The sequence below is a fragment of the Salarias fasciatus genome (genome assembly GCF_902148845.1).
Source record: "Salarias fasciatus chromosome 7 unlocalized genomic scaffold, fSalaFa1.1 super_scaffold_4, whole genome shotgun sequence".
NCBI lineage: Eukaryota > Metazoa > Chordata > Actinopteri > Blenniiformes > Blenniidae > Salarias > Salarias fasciatus.
In genome coordinates, this window is record NW_021941229.1 from 1,871,155 (window position 1) to 1,892,813 (window position 21,659).

The 21,659-nt window shown below is 48.4% G+C and overlaps 1 protein-coding gene across 3 annotated transcripts; it reads left to right on the top strand.

The window, feature by feature from the left end:
* Positions 1-231: 231 nt before the first annotated feature.
* LOC115383178 (ras-specific guanine nucleotide-releasing factor RalGPS1-like) lies at positions 232-17,442 on the top strand. Of its 3 annotated transcripts, none has more exons than XM_030085270.1 (20): positions 232-541; positions 3,433-3,548; positions 4,951-5,055; positions 5,229-5,279; positions 5,683-5,766; positions 6,402-6,491; positions 6,883-6,975; positions 7,688-7,814; positions 8,068-8,205; positions 8,660-8,753; positions 10,023-10,090; positions 10,561-10,687; positions 10,852-11,003; positions 11,100-11,148; positions 11,423-11,503; positions 11,702-11,807; positions 11,900-11,992; positions 12,116-12,221; positions 12,298-12,389; positions 14,124-17,442. In XM_030085270.1, the coding sequence occupies exons 2-20, from the start codon at positions 3,492-3,494 to the stop codon at positions 14,154-14,156; spliced, it is 1,746 nt and encodes a 581-aa protein (XP_029941130.1). In that variant the 5' UTR covers positions 232-541; positions 3,433-3,491; the 3' UTR covers positions 14,157-17,442. The 3 variants fall into 3 exon arrangements, 2 of the variants coding, with proteins under 2 accessions (XP_029941130.1, XP_029941131.1); XM_030085271.1 differs by having other exon boundaries at positions 14,127-17,442; XR_003930649.1 differs by lacking the exons at positions 12,116-12,221; positions 12,298-12,389; positions 14,124-17,442 and having other exon boundaries at positions 11,104-11,148.
* Positions 17,443-21,659: the final 4,217 nt, after the last annotated feature.

The following is a 21,659-nucleotide window of genomic DNA, read 5'->3' on the forward strand; positions in this document are numbered from 1 at the left end:
GCCCGGAGTTCAGCCTTTCGTCAGGACTCAGGCTAAACGGATCATCTCGATTATCTGACCGCAGAGGAACTACATGCACCTGAGTCTGGAGACGTCTGTAATGAACCCGCTCTCCGATTGGTCCTCCGGGTGTAGGGGGCGGGCCCTGTATGGAGATCTGAGCAGATGATTGGACCACGCGCCTGCCCGTCAATATCAAAGCGCCGACGTGCCACTTCCTGCGGTCGGGATTTCTTCATTTTCACTCCTTTCTCTTTCCCTCTGCGGCTCTGCTTCTGATGTTCTGATGTTATTCTCGGGTCGCACGTCCCCTCCTCGCTCCCTCCTTCCTCTGCGTCTCGCGGAGACGTAACGTCGCCCCGCCGTGCTCACGTGAAGCGGGAGTGAGTCCCAGGACGCCGCCGGGGACCCGCAGGCTGTCGCCCCGCAAATCACGCGTCTTGCGGCCGAGCTCCGGCGGACCTATGCTGTCGCTTTCACGGTCACGGCAGCAGCAGGAGGCGCAGCGGGAGGTGCACCGGGGGCTGTGCCCGAAGACGAGGTGAGGCCGCTCGGTGGAGCCGATTAACAGGCCCCGCCGGAGCCGCGGGGCTCCGGGAGCGGGCCTCCGGTCCGTCAATGTCAGCTGTCACTGCGGCGCGTGGACACCGGCAGGGACACGGCAGGACGGGACAGGCAGGACGGGGTCCAGAGACACGACAGGACAGGCAGACAGGACACTGCAGAGACACTACAGGCAGACAGGACACTGATTCACACCTGACATGAATCACAGACACCTGCAGAGTCAGACGGCTGTATCTACATCAGGTGTTTATCAGAAGTCTTCCTGGATCTCTGTAATGATCAGCGGGGAAAAAAAAACTCTGCAGTGAGACAACAACAAAAATAGATGTTTCAGCTTGAACAAAATGTTTCTCCCCCCAGAGTGATCCTGTAAACAGGACAGACCGGTTGAACACACTGATGGACAGTCTGTCCTCCAGCCCGTTTCATCCTGTCCTCCACCTCTGGATTTATTCTGAGACAGAAGAGTCAGGGCTGCATGCGGTTCACTCTTCCTCATGTCTGTCCAGACCAAGGCGGGAAAAGAGTCTTTTACTGCTCTCTGAGAACCTGAACTTTGACTGTTTATGGCCGGATATGAGATAATCCTGCTCGGAGTCCAACTCCTGCCTCTGAGAGAGGGAGAGGACACCGCAGACACGGCCCACGCAGGTTTCAGGGGCCTTTCTGAACATGTCCTCTGAAGGCCGAGGTTTAAAAAGTGGACGTTTGTTCACCAGACAGCGTGATGGAGTCGTTAGAAAACCTGCCTCACAACCACAGTGTCAAAAATCCAAAGTTCCACCGTTATGGTTACCTGAAGGCACCTTTGCGGTGAGTTAGCAGCTGATTGGCTGAGAGGGAGCAGGGGGCGGGGCCGGGATGTGAGGAGTCCACCTGAATGTGTTCTTGGAGAATGAATGAATGAATGAAGGAGCAGTTCTCCTGCCATGTGCCCCTCCTCTCAAGAGAGGGTGTTAGAATTTTTTCGCTGGATGACAAAATCTTGATTTACAAATACAAACTGAAATCATCTGCCAGCGACCGTTTGCAGACGCGAGATATCAGTGCTCTGCTGTTGAGCTGATGGTGATGATCAGCTGGTGGAAATGTGCTGCAGGCTGGTCAAACCATGAGGACGTAGAATAAAGCGGTGGAGTCCAGCCTCATGCACCATTCTCTGAACCAGCAGGACAGACGGCTCATCAAGCTGAACAACGTCTGGGAGACAGAATGAGTTGATGGAGAGAAGTGTAGAAGAGAAGCTCTGATGGAAGTGAAGTGTTTTTCAAAATAAAACCCTGGTAGCGTGGGTTCTTTCTAACGGGGTCCCCACCCGCCGGGGTCATGTGGTCCCTGGTTGCAAAGACACAATAAAATCTTTCATTTTGAAAATGTGCCTTCTTCCTGAGCTCAGCGCTGCTAGCTGGGCAGCATGTCCAGAGAGAGGGACTCTGCTGGAGCTGGGAGGACTGACCCACATGTTGGTCAGTGTGATTCAGAGCTGCAAACATAGAGAAAGTTTAATTCTGAGGCACAGCTGGGACTCTAGCTGGAAATGGCAGCTCTTAGCAGAATGCCTGAGGGGGGGTGACGGGGATTTGGACAGAACCAAGTCCTTGTCTCTTACTGAGGTGGGAGTAGATCGGCTTCTCCATCAAGACCGACCCGTCACCAGAACCAGAACCTTCGTCAGAGGATTACAGCTTTTGTCAAGACCATGTTTTCTGAGCATGACGGCCAGAGAGGAGCGCTCTCGCCTGTCAAAGGCCCTGGTAGCGTGGGGATGGTCCTGTGGCGTCTCCTGCTGGGTCTGCAGCTGGCCTGACCTTTATGACGGACGGGGGTCGTCATGTGATTCTGCGTCTGGCCAGCGCCTTCAGGTGTTTCTAATGAACAGGGAAGTGTCCAGTCTCCAGGTCCTGGTCTGTCTTTCGGAGTGAGGACATTGGGCTCTCTTTAAACGCGGCCTTCAGACGTCATTACCATGTTCCTCGCTCGTCCCACAATGCTTCAGGAGTTGCTCCATCAAACCCTGCTGATTTAAAGCGCCACCTGGCAGCGCTCGGAGAGGAAGTCCAGCGTCCCACAGCTAAAGCCTCCGTCATGGTCTGATGAGGCAGCAGTAGCAAGGAAGCATCGTGAATTATCTTACAAAGTTGTGAAGTAAAAATGAATTTAAAATCCCTCCATGAAAATGACAGCTAGTAATCTGTTACTGCAGGGTCAGAACGCCGTAACAAACCAAACCCCGGGTTCACCCTGGTGGCCTTTCAGACAGGATCTGTGGTTCGTGAGCCTCGCTGCCTTCATATCGGCTCCACCACCATGTCCAGACAGTTTCTACCTCTGAGGAGATCCTGTCAAATCCGTTTGGAGCATAAATGGTGTTTTTATGTTTCTGTCAGTTCCATGTTATTCATGTTTCTATTCAGCACCGATGAGCTGCTTCTATGTTCATATTCTACTTTATTCTGTCTCTGAAGTGATCCTTTCGACATTCTGTTTCTTTATGTTCTATTCTGTGTTCAGAAATTCCCTCTGGATCACTGAAGTGTTCCTCTTCTCTTCTGTTGGCTGATTTTGAGTCATAATTTGGTGGGATTTGTCCATCAGACCTGGAAACCCTGACAGTGTTGCTTCTTATCTTATTTTTTTTTTTAGAACCTTTATTTGTCCTATAAAACTTTCACAATAATCCAGCGTTTTATTTTGCTCGTTCTCGCTGCCAGCCAGATGTTCATCCTGCTGTAAATGGCCTTGCTTTGCAAAGTTTGAATCGCATCGGGGTTTGTTTTTTTTTTTGATACCTCGACTGTCATGGAAGGGAAGGGTTCTCAGCTTGAACACCAGAGCAGTGAGTGTTTCTGTGCTCTTTGCCTCCAGGAATGGATGAGAGGTAATGTGTGCTCCAGACCTGTGCTTCCCACCCCTCCCTCGTGAGCATGTATCGCAGGAACGGGCTCTCAGACGGCACCAGCATCCACTCCTTCAGCTCCGAGGTAGGACGGCCCTCTGCTCCCGCCGCTCCCGGTTTGACCTCCGTCAGGTCGCTCAGGAGACGCTGGGTCAGTAAACTGACACTGTTCAGATGGAGAGGACTGAGGTGTTCATTCTGCTGGAGCGCCCACAGCACAGTAGAACTCTGACCCCTCTGAAACGGTTCCAAACATCTGGGCCCTCGGGTCCCCACAGGGTTGGTCCGGGAGAGGGGGGAAAGTCAGACGGACTAATTCTGACAGTTCAGGTGAAATATTTCTGTCCGTGTGGCGTTTCCCACAGAGGAGGGACTGTAGACTGCAGGACTCGAGTTGACGGTTCTCAGGAGGATCACTGACTGCAGTCATTGACGAGGAACAGAGGGAACCCTGACAACATCCGTGTGGATTTTTTTCCTCCTTCAAATGAAGTCAAGCTCACTTCTTTAGTCAGGATGTCCAGTAGGGCTGAACGATATACCGTTATCATATCGATATCGCGATATGAACATTCAGGACATTAGTTTCTCAAAATCAACGATATCAAGATTTCCCCTGCTTGCCCTGCATGTAAGCTCGCCCATGCACAGGTAAGGTCAGCCAACCACAAACCTCGTTTACTGGTTGACAGCTGATGGCAGAGGGCGGCTGCAGAATCTGCACAAACGAGTTTTGTGGTCGTGGCAGTGAGCTCTCATAAATAAAACTGCATTTTTTTTACATCCTTTTGTATTGTGATGTTTTTATTTTTCTGAAAAACGCTTAACTTTCACTGAATCCATTGTAATACATCGTATCGATATCGAAATATCTGGCATGGATATCCAGATATGAAATTTTGCCCATATCGTTCAGCCCTAATGTCCAGTCCAGGTGTCTTTCTAGATTTTAATGCAGAGCTTGTCTGCAAATGAAGCTCTGTTGCCCTTCTGCCTGAAATCCTTCAACTGTCTCTCTCCGAGTTGTTTGTGATGCTGTTGGAAAAACCACAGCAGGCGGACTCTACGTCCTGAATGAATTCTGAAGGCTCACTCAGCTTCTCTCTGTAAAACACATTTAAAGGAACGGATCATGTTCCTTCCACTGCGCTGTTCAGCTGCCTGCTGTGTTGGTCGATCACATTACAGAGAGATATCTTTGAGACTGTAATGTCACAAAATGTGGGAGAATTGAAGGAGTATGAATACTTCTGGAAGATTCAGTTCAGCTTTATTTATAAAGAGTCAATTACAACACGGTCATTTCTGAACACTTTTACAGAGAAAACCCAACAGATCCACACGAGCAAGAAGAGACCGAGGGAAGGAAAAACTGCCTTTAACAGGGACAGTGTTGTGTGTGTGTGTGTGTGTTGTGGTATGAGCTGTCACGCAGGTCGTCTGGTTGTGTAGACCGTGTTGTGATTTGGGTTGTGTGTCCCGGACAGGCCAGCAGCAGCTCGGACTCTCTGGACGGACCCTGCTTGGATCACACCAAGAGCTATGATGCCGTCATTTTTGACGTGCTGAAGGTGACGCCCGAGGAGTTCGCTGTGAGTCATTTCAGTCACGGAGCTGACGGAGAGCAGCCTGTCTTTGGTCAGGACTGCATGTCAGATCAGCGATTCATAAATGCACGAACAACATGATGCTTTAATTCATGTTCTCCAGTTTTATCACTGCTTTTACTTCTGCATGTTTTAACTCGCGCTTCCTGTTGTTTCAGAGTCAAATCACTTTGATGGATGCTCCAGTCTTTAAAGCCATTCAGCCAGAGGTAAGAAACAGCTGGATTTGCTGAGATCTCTTCTCAACGTCACTTTTGGTTTTAACTTTACGAGCATTCCAGTTTCAAGATCACATTTTGTGTTGATGAGCTGAACTGAATCAGTCCGAGGCGAGCACATGAGGTCGAAGACCGTGTCCTTCAGCAGCATCCTCCCAGAAGTTATCATCCGGTTGTATTCCCAGTTCATTTTCCCACGTAAGCGGTTTGTTGCCAGATGCCAAAACAGAATTGTATGTTTTTGAGATCGTCGGGGGCATTAGAGGAGCCATCATGACACCAGCGCAGTGGAATCTGACTGAACCCGGCCAACGCTGTTCCTTTAATCACACTCAGATCGTGTGTAGTCGTGAGTGTTCCTCTGAGTGTCCTGCTTGTGTTTCTGTATCTGCAGGAACTCTCCAGCTGTGGATGGAACGGGAAGGAGAAACACAGTCTGGCTCCCAACGTGGTCGCTTTCACGCGCAGGTTCAATCAGGTGTGGCCCGTGTGTTGCGTTCTCGGCTTCAGTGTCCCTGCAGTGTCTCACATTTGTAGCGTCTGCTGTGTGCACATCAGGCCACACCCCCTGCTGGAGCCGTCATGTGGAACCAGCATAGTGCGGAACGCCTAGAGACCTCAAATATGGCCCGTTGGTACAGCAGACTTACCTGATGACAAGTGACCAAAATGTTCTTTAAAAGTTAAAGAACGCGGAAAAGATGTTCCACCTCCAAACAGGAAGTACTGTCGACTGCTCATTCGCTCCATTTGTCCTCAAACGTCACTCGTCTGAGAGTGGTACCCTGATCACATGGATATACCAGTTCACCCTGAATCAGCGTCGAGAACCTTTATTTCCTCCTGTTTGAGTTGAACATTTTTCCTATTGTTCAGTATCTGTGTTTTCCTGCTGTTTCCTGTTCGGTTTCTTTCCTCCTGATAGAAACAAACATGAGCAAACAGCAGTTTATTTTAGTTTGTAGGTCATAAAGTGGCCTCATTTTAATGTGAATGTGGCAGCAGCTCGCTGCACTGGAAGAGAGTGTTACTCAGAGTTTGACTGAGATCCCAGCTGGGCGCCGTGGAGACTCTGGACCATCCCCTGTGTTTGTCTGCTTGCTGGTGTTCCAGGTGAGCTTTTGGCTGGTGAGGGAAATCCTAACTGCCCAGACGCTGAAGATTCGAGCTGAAATACTGAGTCATTTCGTCAAAATAGCAAAGGTGAGTCCAAGGCGGTTTTATCGACTCACATTTATCATGACTGACGGTTAAACTCCACGGAGCAGCAGCCCTCCAGCTGAGAGAAGGAGACGGACGGCACATGGACGGCGGTTCACCCCGCCGTCACTGGGTGTTTCAGCTGTATCATCCCCAAATTAAATGAAATTCTATTTATTAAATACTGTACAACTATCATTCAAATCAAGTTATAATAACTGGAGTCCCAAAACTGAACCTTGTGGAACACCACGACTTTTTATCCTGACTGGAACGGCCTCGTCAGCCCCCCCAGCCTCACAGCTTTGCAGTGGCCATGAAGAGCCTGTGTCCTGCGGTGTCGTAGAACCCAGATGTTCCAGATGTTGGAAGAGCTTCTCCTTTGTCTCCACAGAAGCTGCTCGACCTGAACAACCTCCACTCTCTGGTGTCGGTGGTGTCGGCGCTGCAGAGCGCTCCCATCTTCAGACTCAGCAAGACGTGGGCCGTAAGACCTGCACTGTTACTCGGCCTCTCGGCCCGGGGTGTGGGATGCTGGACATCATCCATTCATTCATCCATTCATTCATTCCGGTCTCTAGAGCTGGCTGTCCATTCAGACGCTCCATTTTCAAGTCGGTTGATGATTTTTCCGTCACAGTTTCAATGGTTTAGACCACTTCAGTCTGTTTTGGCTGCAGAATTATTTCTTTTTTTAATCTCACTTCTGACTGTTGTTTGTAGTGAAGTCCCTCACTCCAGAAAGTCACTGGAGAGGAGAGGAGTGCTCAGCTCTAGACTCGTTAAAGAACCTGGAGATATGCAGCTGAACATCGTTCATCTTGGTCTTAAAGTTGTTAATATTTGTTTGATATAAATGTTCTCTGCAGCCGATGAAACTGCTGCTGGGACCAGTCCTGCTCTTTAGGGAACATGGAAAACGTACATGAGGTTAAACTTTAAACAATGGCGTCTTGAAGGAAAATGATCTCGTATGAAGACCCTGAACAGTGGCTGTGCTGATTTGAACCATTGTTTTAGGAGCATGGAAATAAGAACCTCTTAACATTCCAGAAGTAAATACAGATTTATCAGTCAGTGGGTGACTGGTCCATTTGAAGTGTTGCTGGGGTATTGGTAGTGATCATGTACCGTCAGTCACATGGAGGCCTGAGCCGAGGCGGTGAACGGAGTGTGTTCCGTCGCTCCTCTCTCTACAGCTGATCAGTCGGAAGGACAAGGCCACGTTTGAGAAGCTGAACTACCTGACGTCCAAAGAGGAGAACTACACCTGCATGAGGGAGTACATCCGCTCTCTGAAGATGGTGCCCTGTATTCCCTACCTGGGTCAGTCTCTGAACAGCCATTCAGTCACACAGGGATGGCAGAAGATTAATTAATCTCAGAATTAGGATTGGAGTTAGCCATTTCCTCAGATTAAAAAAATACATATATTTTTTGTTTCCCAGTTAAGACGCCCTGGAAAGAAATGACTTGGAACTGAATTTTAAAATGCTATTCAGAATGAGATTAATTATGGACATGATGTGATTAATCGCGGTTTAAGAACGAGTCGTTTGCCGTCGTGTGTTTTCTCCAGGGATCTACCTGCTGGACATGATTTACATCGACTCGGCCTATCCTGCGTCTGACAGCATCATCGAGACGCAGCAGCGGACCAATCAGATGAACAACCTGCTCAGAGTCATCTCCGACCTCCAGATGTCCTGTAACTATGGTGAGACACCCTGCCGCCCCATGACCTCTGACCTCCACACGTCATGACACTATGGCTACATAACGGGGCCAGAGGTCTGCTGAACATGGAGAAACCCTGCAGAGCAGCTGAAGGAGTCCAGCCAGTGGTTTCCATCGATTACTAATTAACTGCAAATCTCAGCGCAGTTAATCACATAATTTGTGAACTTGGAATGATCAACACACAAACTCACCGATTTACTGCACAAAAGGTTTATTGTGAGTCTTTTGAGTTCTAGAAAGCATTGTAGCTCGGTGCATGGCATTGAGTTGATATTGTCCCGAAGCAGGTTACTGGTAATTCGGTCACTACAGACTGGACAGAGAAACTCCTCCAGGGACAACTTAAACTACAGTAGTTTGTGTAATTTTCTTCAGCTGCACTGAACATTTGAAATGAGCCTGAATGAGAAGTCCGTTTCCTCCTGGCTCAGATCACCTGGTGACGCTGCCACATGTCCAGAAATACCTGCTGTCGGTTCGTTACATCGAGGAACTGCAGAAGTTCGTGGAGGACGACAACTTCAAGTAAGAGTTCATGTTTCTGTTTTTCCCTCCTGAAGCTCATCGAATTCAGCGGAGAGAGAAAAGACTCCTGAGCTCATAACTACAGCAGTGAAACTCTCACTGCAGGGCTGTCGGCTCAGAAGCAGAAGCTTTAAAACGCACCACAAACATTCAGAGCTCTGGTTTCATTATACTGAGACGACGGTCTTCGTCCCAGACTGTCGGGCTGCAGTGAGCAGCAGCAGGTTTTCAGCTTTATGAGTTTTTAAATTCCTCGTTGCGGCGTTGTGTTCAGAAGACGGGTTGATGGAAAGTTCTGCTGTTGTCCAGCAGAGGGCCACGTGTCCAGAAGTCATGTCAGTTTACAGGAAAAATAAAACAAACCACAACCTCATTTTTTAAACCCACGGAAAGCCAGAGCTGGACGTGTGGAGAGCTGTTTGAAGCTGACTTTCTGAGGGAGAGCGTTCCTTTAAAGCTTCCTGTCTGCCGTGTTCAGATGGAGGAGCAGCTAAAGCACGATGTCTCCACTGGAAGTTCACTCTGGAAACGCTTCAGCTGTTAAACTGTTTCTCTGCTTTTATTTTCACCTCTGTGACCTTCAGTCCAGGATTCTGAGGAGAAAGTTCAGATGAGATGTGCATGTTTTTGGGGAAATAGATCTCTGGCTTAGTCTGTAAAATATCATCGTTCAGCGTTTTGTGTAGCCTGATGTCAAAGCTAAATAAAAACACATCAGTTTGAATCGACGCCTAATAAGAGAGTGTGAAGCAGCTTCCAGTCACTCACCGTATCATTTACAAAACCATTCTGTTAACATTCAAGGCCCTCCATAACCTCGCCCCTCCGCACCTCACTGATCTACTCTACATAAACACACCCAGCCGGTCGTGAAGATCCTACTCGTCTCTCAGTCTCACCATCCCCCCTGCCCGCATGACCACCATGGGCTCCAGAGCCTTTAGTCGCGCTGCTCCCCGCCTCTGGAACTCCCTCCCTCCTGACATCAGAAACATCAACTCATTACCCATTTTCAAATCCTCTCTCAAAACCCACCTGTTCAGACAAGCTTACTCACTTTGATCTCCAGTCCTCCTTCTGTTTTAATCTGGTAAACTTGTATTCGTAAATTCATTTTAACACTTTTTTATGTTTTAACCTATGTATTTGAAACTGTTTTTATCTTATTTCGTTGTGCGGTGACCTTGAGTGTCTTGAAAGGCACCTATAAATAAAATGTATTATTATTATTATTATTATTATTATTATTATTGATAAACTGTGTTTCAGGCTTTCTTTGAAGATCGAGCCTGGAAACAGTTCACCTCGCATCGCCTCCTCTAAAGAAGACCTGGCAGGTGAGCAGCAGAGACGCCGTCCTGCAGGGGTCAGGGGTCAGGTCTTTTCTTGTTTAACATATCGGAACAAAACAACGTACGAAGACAAAGTGAAACTCGCACAAACAAAACCAAAAACAATGAACAGCCTGAGCTACAAGTAGTTAAGAAGTCTGTATTGAAATGGAGGAACTCCTCTGGAGTATTGATCATGAGGCAAATATTCCACTAGAGGGCGCCATACATCCAGGAAGACATCATCATGTGAACTTTGCTGTTCCTTTGGTTATACTCTAAATATGTAAAAATGAGTACCGTGCTGATTCTCTGAGTTATAGAGCAGAGTTTACATATTTTTAAAGAAGCCACTCTTTTCCCTCCCAGACAGAAGGCTGTCGATCCAGAACCGTCCCGGCCGTCTGCAGCGTTTGATACTGTAGCTGTTGAGGAAGAGGGGTTCTGTCAGCCGTCTCTCTCTGCTGTGTTTCCAGGTCTGTCTGAAGTGTCCTCCTCGGTGAGATTCCACCGCCGGCCCACCTGCCCCGACGCCTCGGTGGGGATTCACATCCCCACCCCCCCTCCGTCTCACCACAGGAAGAGCCACAGTCTGGGAAACGAGTGAGTTCAGACGGAGGGCCGGTCAGGACCTGCCGGCAGCTCCGGGTCTCAGTACCATCAGACCGTCAGCAGGAGAACCTGAACCCCGGTGTCCTCAGGCTGAGAGTGTGTGTGTGCGTGTGCGTGCGTGTGTGTGGTGTGTGTTTCCCCGGCTCTGTCTGCAGCATGATGTGTCAGTACGGCATCTCGGAGAGCCGCAGCGCCACGTTCCCCATCGAGAAGGCCCGCCACCTGCTGGACGACAGCTTCCTGGAGTCCCACAGTCCGGCCAGGAACGACCCGCACTGCACCTCCGTGTCCAACGGCCTCTCCATAGGTACGCCGGGGCTTTAGCCGGGGCTGTCACCAGGGCGGCGCTCTGGAGACGGAACGTGGTGACCAATGCTTGGGTCTGCTGTGTTCGCTCTGCCAGGCAGCAGTGAGAGCTCGTTTGAAGAGGAGCTGTCGCCCGGAATGGAGAGGTTCGACTCACTCACTGCACTGATCCTCTGAATAGTGTGTGTGTGTGTGTGTGTGTGTGTAGCATACTGACCATGTATGATATCTGTGTGTGTGTGTTGCTCTCACTCTGTGTGATTCTTGTCTTTACTGAGAGAGAGAGTCTGACCTGCCTGGTCCGGTTTCAGTCGGCGGTGACGGACAGTCTCTCTTGTTTTTACTCTGCTGTGTCTGAGATGCACTGCTCAGCCCCGCCTCGCGACCCCCTCACTGACTCTGACCATGTGTGACAAACAGAGGCCGCATGTACGCAACGCTGGGCCCCAACTGGAGGGTTCCCCTCCGCGCCTCGCCCCGCAGCCACAGCTACGTTTACAGGTAGAGAAGCAGCCTCTGCTCTCCTGATTCACTCCGTATCGTCTTCGCTTTATGTTTGGCGAGCTTCCTGTGTTGCTGGAAAACTCACTGAAGTGTTTGGAACAAAGCAAACAGGGACCGTTGGTACTGTGTTGTCTGAACCTGAACCTCTTCCAGTGAACCGCCATGCTTACCGCCCTCCTCTTCCACCGTCTGCAGCTTCTCTGCGACCACCTCCTGCTACGAGTGCAGTGAGGGAACCAGCGTGACCATCGAAGGCCCTCTGAAAAGGAAAACGCTGCTGAAAGAGGGACGGAAGCCAAAGGTACCCCACGCCCGTCCCCCCAGCTCTGCTGGGATCAGGAATCGGGTTTTGAAAGCGACTCCTGCATGACTGTGTGCTTCTCCGGTCGCCAGCTGACTTCATGGACCAGGTTTTGGATCGCCCTGTCTGGATCGACGCTCACATTCTACGGGACTAAAGCACTAAGAGCCTCCGAAAGGAAACATGTGAGTCCCGGTTCAGAGCGACACTGGGCTGTATGGGTCCAGAACCGTCTCTGCTGGGCCTCAGAGCTCCGTTAGCTTTTATCAGCCTAAACCTGAATCTTCATGCTCTTGTGTCTTCGACAGTACAAGTCCAACCCCTGTAAGAAGGTGTGTGTGACTGGATGGATGGTGGTGCTGCCGGACGACCCGGCCAGACCCAACATCTTCCAGCTCAACGATCCAGAGAAGGGTCAGTCCCCGCCCCCCCAGAACACTTCCTGTCCTCCAGACTCCCTCACGTCTAAGACGCGTCGTTCAATCCACAGGAAATGTTTACAAGTTCCAGACCGGGTCCAGGTTTTCAGCCATCATCTGGCACAAAAACCTGGAGGAAGCCTGTCGGAGCAGCAGACCTCAGGTCCGTCCTCCCCCACCAGCCTCCAGCCCACATCTTCAGCCACACTCTTTACTGACGGTCACAGTTAGCAAGAATCGGTCTGATTCTCTTTACTGCTCCTTCTCATATTTCAAAATGGCCGCCTGGAGCAAGAGTTGGGCTGTGTTCGAAACTGCGTACTTACCTACTACTCATACTAACTTATTGAGTATGCAGTGTGTTCACACTGGCAGTATGCGATTTTGAGTATGTGAGAAGTTCCCGGATGCATACTGCATTCGCCAGAAATGTTGAGTAGACATCGTGAGTTCACTACTCATACTGAAATTACCCAAGATGCAACGCGACGGACATTTGAATAAACTTTATTCAGTTCACAGTGACTGTTTCTTAATGATGTACATTTAGCAAGCTGAGTATGGTTCTAGATATAATTTTCCCTCCAATTTTTGTGCTGGTAGGTATGTTATGTTGCGAGATTTCTGATTGGATTTACATTGATTAAAAATATTTAAAAAAAAAAAAACCCTTACATCTGACAACAAGTCCATGTTGAAAGCGACCATGATGCACCGAAGACGGCGAGCCGATCTTTGTTGAAGAGCCGAAAAACTCTCCGTCGGTAAAGCATCATAATTGGCATCATTACTGGTCCGTTAACGGAACACCGGTCCACACGGCGATGTTAAGCGAGATATATTGCTGAAAGGTTGGCTTCTTGTTTTCAAGTAAAAGCACAGATTTATCACTGAGTTTTTTTGCATGAGAAAGGGAAAGGGGTGGTTTATTTTGGTGAAAATAACCGGAAGTGCGTTGCTCACTGCGGTTCGCTTGAATTTCGCAGAATTCATCCGAACAAAATCATAAACGGCTGGTATTCGGACAAATAAACGACACATTTGGGCTCGAAACAACCACTTTGTCGCCTAATTTACAAAAAAATCTCAATGAAGTTCTACATTTGAAGAGTTTAGAGCTACAGTGAAATCAGCTTTAGCAGGTCAATTTCTGCTCAGGGAGGAGTGCAATGCATTGTGGGTTATTATGTAGTATGCTGTAGTGTAAACGCTTTGCATACTGTCTGATGGACTGAGTAAGCAGGATGCAGGATGGATAGTATGAGTATGTAAGGATGTAGGAGGCAGTATGTGGTTTCGAACACAGCCATAGGCTGGAACGGAGACGGTTTATTTAAAAGAAGAAATGGGTATAATGAAAAGAGTGGATGGATAGAAGCCTGACGAAGGGGAGCTTGTTAAAACTGTGGCATCAAAATTAATCGAGAAACAATGAAAGAAACACAGGAAGTGGAGTTTGTTTACTTCCTGTAGACATAAATCTGTCACTTCCTCCTCCTGTCCAATCAGAACGCTTCACAACCTCCAGATCTGAGGAGGAATTAAAGGAGAATCCATGTCTCTATACAGCCTAGAGTCAGAATTCCTGTTCTCATGTAAACAGGAAGCAGAATGATTGAATTCAGAATAAAAATCATGATGCTGTTTTAGTCAAATGAGCATTTTGATCAGACTTTCTACAAACCGACTCTTCATCCAGCGTTGTCTCAAAAACCCTTTCAGTCCATCGAAATCCTGCTCCAGGATCCAGTCTGTCAGACCAGCATGTCATTGTTGTGACTTTATTCTACCTAGAGATGTTCAACACCTCGCAGAGACACGTGGACAGGTTTATGGGATGGTTTTTGCCGATGTCTGCTCTGCTCTCCTTTCATCAGTGTCGTCGTTGTTCTTTCAGCAGATACCAGCCAACCTCATGTCGTTTGACTGAAAGCAGCCGTGGTGGGACAGCGGTGCGCCAAACGACGAGCAGCAGAGCAGCGTGTCGTTACCTGAAGAGACGGTACCGGCACGGTGAACTCTGACCCCGGAGCTGTCGCCACCATGTCAGCAGGCCTGTGTTTCTCTGCTCAGCTGGCTTCCTCCCCCGCCGGGCGGTGCACTCAGGCTTTGGCCCACATTGGGCTCTGTAAAATGTGTCAAATGCGTGTTTGAGTAGAGTCGTCCGAAGACCTTCAGTTTACACACCAGTGTTGAGTTCTGACCTGGACGCTGCTGGAACGCCCATCCTGTGAAAAACTCCCCGCTTTCTTTTGTATTTCGCATCACGGACGCCGCAGAAGGTGAAGGGTCTGCGGTCAGAGCCTCATGTTTGAACAATCAGCGGTGGTCAGACTGTCTCCTCCGGAGAGGACAGAGCCGAACACTCCATCCTCCATGTCTGTAATATACTGGACTTTATCCAAGGTTTTTAAGCTGTTTTAACATTTGACCATCAAATGGAAAATGAATTGAGTCACATTGAGTCAGAAGTTGTTTGTGGAGATAGAAGTAAAGGGAAGATAATCGGTGAACCCTGCAGAACCGGCTCCAGTGGAGGATTCTGCTCCTGCTGGGATTAAAAATACATTGTTTTGCTGCAAATGAAATTTTAGTGATATGAAATGTTGTAACGATGGCGAAATGAAGTGAAACAGAAGTGGAAGGAGCCGCCGACCATGGAGGGACGAGCGCAGCTCGTCTTTGGAATGTAGAAAAGAATTGAGATATTTTTGTAACAGATTAAGGAGATGTGAAGATAATGCTGCACTAGGAGAAACAAAGCCTTTCAGGCCCCTTCAGGCCCTGGGCCCCCGTCGTCTGCGACTGGATGAACTCGGGTCCAGATGAACCCGTCACCTGAGAGTTGAACCATCAACCCTGATGTCAGGTTGAAACATGAGCTTCATCAAAACATCTCTCCTCTTTCTGAGGTGTGGCCACCGTGTTTTCCAGGCTATAAGTCGCATCGGTCCAAAAATTTTATTTTGAAATTAATTTCAGAAAATCTAAAACCAAAAAAGACCATTTGGATATTCAACTGCTCCCAGAACGACAGGCTAAACCACAGCAACACTAGTTCACCGAAAACCTGGTCTCCTTCCACATGACTGAACCCACTGAGCTCAATCCAGAGGGATTCAGAGCTCAGTGAGCCACAGGACGGACGAACAGACAAGCTAACAGGCTAACAGCTGGCTGACAGCGATCGTTAAGCTAACAGACCAACAGCTGGCTGACGGCGATCACTAAGCTAACAGACCAACAGTCGGCTGAGACTGATCGCTAAATTAATAGACTAACAGCCGACTGACAGCGATCGCTAAGCTAGCAGCCTAACAGCTGGCTGACGCGATCGCTAAGCTAACAGACTAACACCTGGCTGACGCCGATCGTTAAGCTAACAGACTAACACCTAGCTGACGGCGATTGCTAAGCTAACAGACCAACAGCTGGCTGACGGTGATCGCTAAGCTAGCAGACTAACAGCTGGCTGACAGTGATCGCTAATCTAACAAACAGCTGGCTGACGCTGATCGTTAAGCTAACAGATCAACAGCTGGCTGACGGTGATTGCTAAGCTAACAGACCAACAGCTGGCTGACGGCGATCACTAAGCTAACAGACCAACAGTCGGCTGAGACTGATCGCTAAATTAATAGACTAACAGCCGACTGACAGCGATCGCTAAGCTAGCAGCCTAACAGCTGGCTGACGCCAATCGCTAAGCTAACAGACTAACACCTAGCTGACGGCGATTGCTAAGCTAACAGACCAACAGCTGGCTGACGGTGATCGCTAAGCTAACAGACTAACACCTGGCTGACGCCGATCGTTAAGCTAACAGACTAACACCTAGCTGACGGCGATTGCTAAGCTAACAGACCAACAGCTGGCTGACGGTGATCGCTAAGCTAGCAGACTAACAGCTGGCTGACAGTGATCGCTAATCTAACAAACAGCTGGCTGACGCTGATCGTTAAGCTAACAGATCAACAGCTGGCTGACGGTGATTGCTAAGCTAACAGACCAACAGCTGGCTGACGGCGATCACTAAGCTAACAGACCAACAGTCGGCTGAGACTGATCGCTAAATTAATAGACTAACAGCCGACTGACGGCGATCGCTAAGCTAGCAGCCTAACAGGTGGCTGACGCCAATCGCTAAGCTAACAGACTAACACCTAGCTGACGGCGATTGCTAAGCTAACAGACCAACAGCTGGCTGACGGTGATCGCTAAGCTAACAGACTAACACCTAGCTGACGGCGATTGCTGAGCTAACAGACCAACAGCTGGCTGACGGTGATCGCTAAGCTAGCAGACTAACAGCTGGCTAACAGTGATCGCTAAGCTAACAAACAGCTGGCTGACGCTGATCGTTAAGCTAACAGATCAACAGCTGGCTGACGGCGATCGCTAAGCTAACAGACTAACACCTGGCTGACGGTGATCGCTAAGCTAACAAACAGCTGGCTGACGGTGATCGCTAAGCTAACAAACCAACAGTCAGCTGATGGTGACGTCGCTAAGCTAACAGACCAACAGTCGGCTGAGACTGATCGCTAAATTAATAGACTAACAGCCGACTGACAGTGATCGCTAAGCTAACAGATCATCAGCTGGCTGACAGCGATCGCCAAGCTGGCTGAGGGCGACGTAGCTAAGCTAACAGACTAACAGCCGGCTGAGGCCGATCACTAAGCTAATAGACTAACAGCTGACAATGACTATACTAACAGCTGTCTCAGTGGTCTGAATGTTCATGTTTGCAGTTGAGTGGACAGGATCCAGAGCGCCCTCTCATGGCTGTAAACAGTCATGTTTCCTCCATGGTTCATGACAGTCAGGATGAAACAAAGTTGTTCAGTTAAATACATTTCGGTAGGTACGTGAGAGGAGCAGCCAAACTATGGAAAAAAGTGACTTATAGTCCAGAAAATACAGCGACTCATTTTCCTTTCATAGCTGCAGAAAAGCATCTCACTCATGTTAAACCCTCAATATCAGACTTTGTTTTGTGAAGAGAGGTTTCAGAAAGCCAGACATGTGGGTTTGATGTTTTTGACAGGTGGGAGTTGCATTAATGGGAATATTGAGATGAGCTCGGTTCTTTGGGTTGTTTCTGAACCTGTTCCCTCATTAGACGATTCAGTGTTTCTCTTGACTGGTTTTGTTTGTTTCCCCCCAAACTGTGAATTGCTTAAGGTTTAATTAAATGTATTTGTATAAAGGTTTCCTGTGTACAGCTTAATTTAAATACAGTATTGTCATAAATAATAGGAACATTGCTGAGAGGGAAGAAAATCAATGGAATGGATGGAATTCAGTTATTTTGCATTTCAAGTCAGTTTCAACTCACTGATTTCTTTCCAGAGTGTCTTAACTGGGAAACAAACACAAATGAAGAATTTCCTTCTTGACCTTCACGATTTTCTTTCAAAATAAAGTTCCATGTGGTCTACTTCAAGGACCGTCTTAAACCAGAAGCTCCAGCAGTGATGAAACCAGGACTGAGAGAGTCAGCAGATCAGCTCGCTCTCTGATCACTCTATAAAATCAGTAATAGAACCATCAGCAGAACCATCTCACTGATCCTAGCTGGAGGGAACAGCAGGGGGTGATCCGGAACACTGGGCACAGATTTAACTTTATGAGGAACAGAACCGAGAACGGTCCAGAACCTCGACGGGACATCTGGAACATTTTCAAGGTTCTAGTGGAGAATCTGATCCTCATCATTCACCTGAGCTGATCCGGAAGATAAACAAGGTTCTGCTGACAGTAAGAGGAGATGAACTCATTAGACATGAGATTCAGAACTGACCAAGTTTTCTCGAACATTTCTTTTATCTGAGCCGATTGTTGATAATCCTGATTCTACAACTAATCGCGATTAAATCGTCTTTTGATGGCCGACATTAATTAACCATCAGTGACTCTGACAACATCCGAGCAGACGAGCCTGGTCCATCTAAAGCCCTCTTTGTTTTCACGTTCTGACGTCCTGCTGTGATTCTTGTGAACTGAGCCCAGTGTGACCGATCTCTCACTGATCTCAGTAAATCAGACCGCTGACCAGCGACAGCAGGAAGGATTGTGGGATTTCTGACGTGCTGTGAAAGGCTTCCTGGTCCACACTGAGCGGAGGACCATCAGCTCCTGTCCTGTCCTCTTCCAGACCTGCTCACAGCTCAGAAACCAGTTCACCCTCAGAGGAACACGAAGCTGCCGCCTCAGGTCGTGAACATGTGACGTTTCACTGACGACACGGCGCCACAGACCCAGGAGCTCTGCAAACTACACGAGAAAAAACTACCAACGATGCGATGTTGGTGTGTTATCGTTTGTCATCGGTTGGAGAATGAAGATCTGAATTCTGTTTCAAATTCAGAATTTTCCTTTTAAAAAAAGTGTTATGGCGGTTATGAACTCTTTCTAAAGCGATTTAAAATCAGAAATCTGGAAACATATGAAACAGGATGAGACAGCTGCCGTCCAGTAGTCAGTGAAGACGAATCCAGCTGCTCTCAGTGGTTGAGGTCAGTCCCACTCAAAACGCCTCCAGCTGACCGCATACGGTGGCGCCGGTCCATTTCGTCAGGCTGCTTTCTTTTTTAATGCGGAAGCTTCAAGCAGGTCTGGTGGGGGCAGCGCCCACACCGCCTCGGCCCGGAGGGGTCTGGGACGCCTCTCTGGCCACGTCATCCACCACTCCACCTGCTGTCCTGCAGGGCTCCCCGTGGCTCCGCCTCCTCCAGGACCTGGCTCACCAGCCCGCCGGGCCTCTGGAGCCCATCACACTGTGGAGTGCCTCGCTCCGCCGCACACCTTCCTCCTCCTCCTCCTCCTCCTTCGCCTCTTCCTCCTCCTCCTCCTCCTCCTCCTCCCTCCAGCCTCCTCCTCCTCCTCCTCTTCCTCCTCCTCCTCCTCCTCCTCCTCCCTCCAGCCTCTTCCAGATCAGGAGAGCTCAGCCCGGTGTGGCCTGAGAGCTGCTGACTTACTCCTAAAGTATCACAGACTGTGACACTCTTCTCTAATAAATTTACCTATTCCTCTCAGTTTACAGGCTTTTTCTCTTTTAAAAGAAGTTATTTACAAATGTTTATAAAGGGTACCAGGCATAAAAGTTATTCATTCTAAAAGCTGGTAAAATATTGAGTCACATCTATCTCTAACAACAGAACGTCAGAAGAAAGGAATTAAATGATTGGAGAACAGATGATTATAGTATTGACCTGACTTAACTTGCCTCTGTAGAAATGACTCTTAAAGCAGGAGTTCAGCATGAAGATCAGACCTTCTGAACTAGAGACTCTGATCTGGCTCCAGCTCCATCGTTTGGCCCAAAAACACTGAAGAGAAACGAAAACAGGAGCCGAGCTCCATCTGAGCAGGAAGAGCTGAGGAACCGACCATCTGTTATCAAGATCCCACACCAAAGAGGACGTCCGTCTGTCCATCTTCCATCCCTCTATCCATCATCCCTCTGTCCATCCGTCCATTCATCATTCAACTATCCACCCATCCATCAATTACCCATCCACTCATCCATCCTTCCTTCCGTCCATTCATTCATCCATCCTTTCTTCCATCCATCCATCCTTCCAGCCTTCCTTCCATTCAAATTCAAAATTCAAATTCAGCTTTATTTATGAAGTGCCAGTTACAACATGGTGGTTTCTAGACACTTTACAGAGAAACCCAACAGATCCACATGAGCAGCATCAGGACTGTGGAAAGGAAAAACTCCCTTTTAACAGGAAGACATCTTTGCAGAACCAGGCTCAGAGGTGGCGGCTTTCTGCTATTCCAGTCCATTCATCCATCCATCCATCCATCCATCCATCCATCACCCCTCCATTAATAACTCTTTCATTTGTCTTTAATCTGAAGAAAAACCTGGTCCACCAGAGGAGCAGAATCTTCTTCCCGTCGCTCTGCTCCTCTCAGGGTGGGGTTACCACACTCTGGAAGTCGACTCACTCATGTGACAACAGTCTGCTTTATTCTGCCAGAGTCCAGGAAGTCGTCCGGCTCAGGGAGCTGAGCTCACAGCAGAACGTGTTCCACGCCTGCTTCACTCTGGTTAAAACAGAGGAAGCTTTTTCCACTCAGCTGTATTTTATGGTTCTGCTGTGCAGAGCTCTCCCTCCATTCATAAATCACGCTCAGCCGTAACGCGCTCCCTAGACAGCCCTGAATTAAAACTAATCTCACACGACCGGATGGATCAGCAAGGGGATCAGAACTCGGCTCAAACGTGAGTGGGTGGTTTTTTTTTTTTTTTTTTTTCAGCGTTGATCTCATTTTTGTTTGATATTCAAACAACATGCATCCACTTTGTTCCATATTGATTATTGGGAAACTCTACATGTGTGGTCTAATTAAAGAGCAAGGCCAGCCGCTGCTGGAGGAAAACACCGCTCCGCTCCATCTCCAGCATCTTCACGGCTGTTTGTGTTTTCATCTGCTGGGAAAGCTCATTTTGGCTGTGTCGCTAGGGAGATGCTTTTCCCCTGGGGGGCGCCAGAGAGCTTCAAAGGGGTTGCAGCTGCAGGAATAATAAGGGGGTCAGGGGGACGCCTTATCCCAGCGTGATTCCTCCTTTTCATTTAGATAAAAAGAAAAGAGTTATTTTATTAAAACCTGGGTCTGTGCTGGGGAAATTAGATCAAGACAGTTTCAGTAAAAACTGCACTCAGAAACAATCAGAACAGCTTCAGAAGGCAAAACGCTGGTTTAGTCTGGAGCCACAGCGCAGTGAAAACAGCCAGTAATGGTATTTATTAGAGAATGTGACGCTGGTGTGAGCTGGCGCTCTCCGGTCAGCTGAAGCAGCTCTCACACCTTTTCTCCAGGTGTTTTTGTCCAATACGTCAGGTCTCCTGCGCCTTCATCCATGTGACCGATGCCAGGAATCCTCCCAGACGTGGAATTAAAGGAGTCCATCCCGACTCCCACTACCGATCAAGGGTGCTTCGTCTCATGAATATTCACATCAGCTTCCTTCTTAAAACCGACAGTACATTTCTGGAATTCATTCCTTACGGTTTGTTTTTCACTCTCCACTCACACATGATTTATAAGCTTTGCTTTTCATTTAGTAATCGTCTAAAACATGAGAAATCTTCATTTCAATGGGACTTCTGGACGTCGGCGTGTCTCAGTGTGGGTGTGTACGCGGGCGTCTGAGTGTGTGTGGAAGCAGATGCTTCCTCTAAGCCATGGAGGATGGTGGGAATGTTTAAATTAAGAGATTATTGAGTCGATGGATGGTGCAGCTAAGCCTTTAAATGGGGGTTACAGTTTAATGTTCTCCCAGCCTATCTGTGTCAATTCAATTATTTATCAGCCGCTCTTCAAAACGCCGGCCGTGGGTTCAGCGGACCTTTTTAAAAATAGTCCAAACATCCAATTAGAGCCGCAGCGTAGCGGGCGGGCCCGGCCCCGC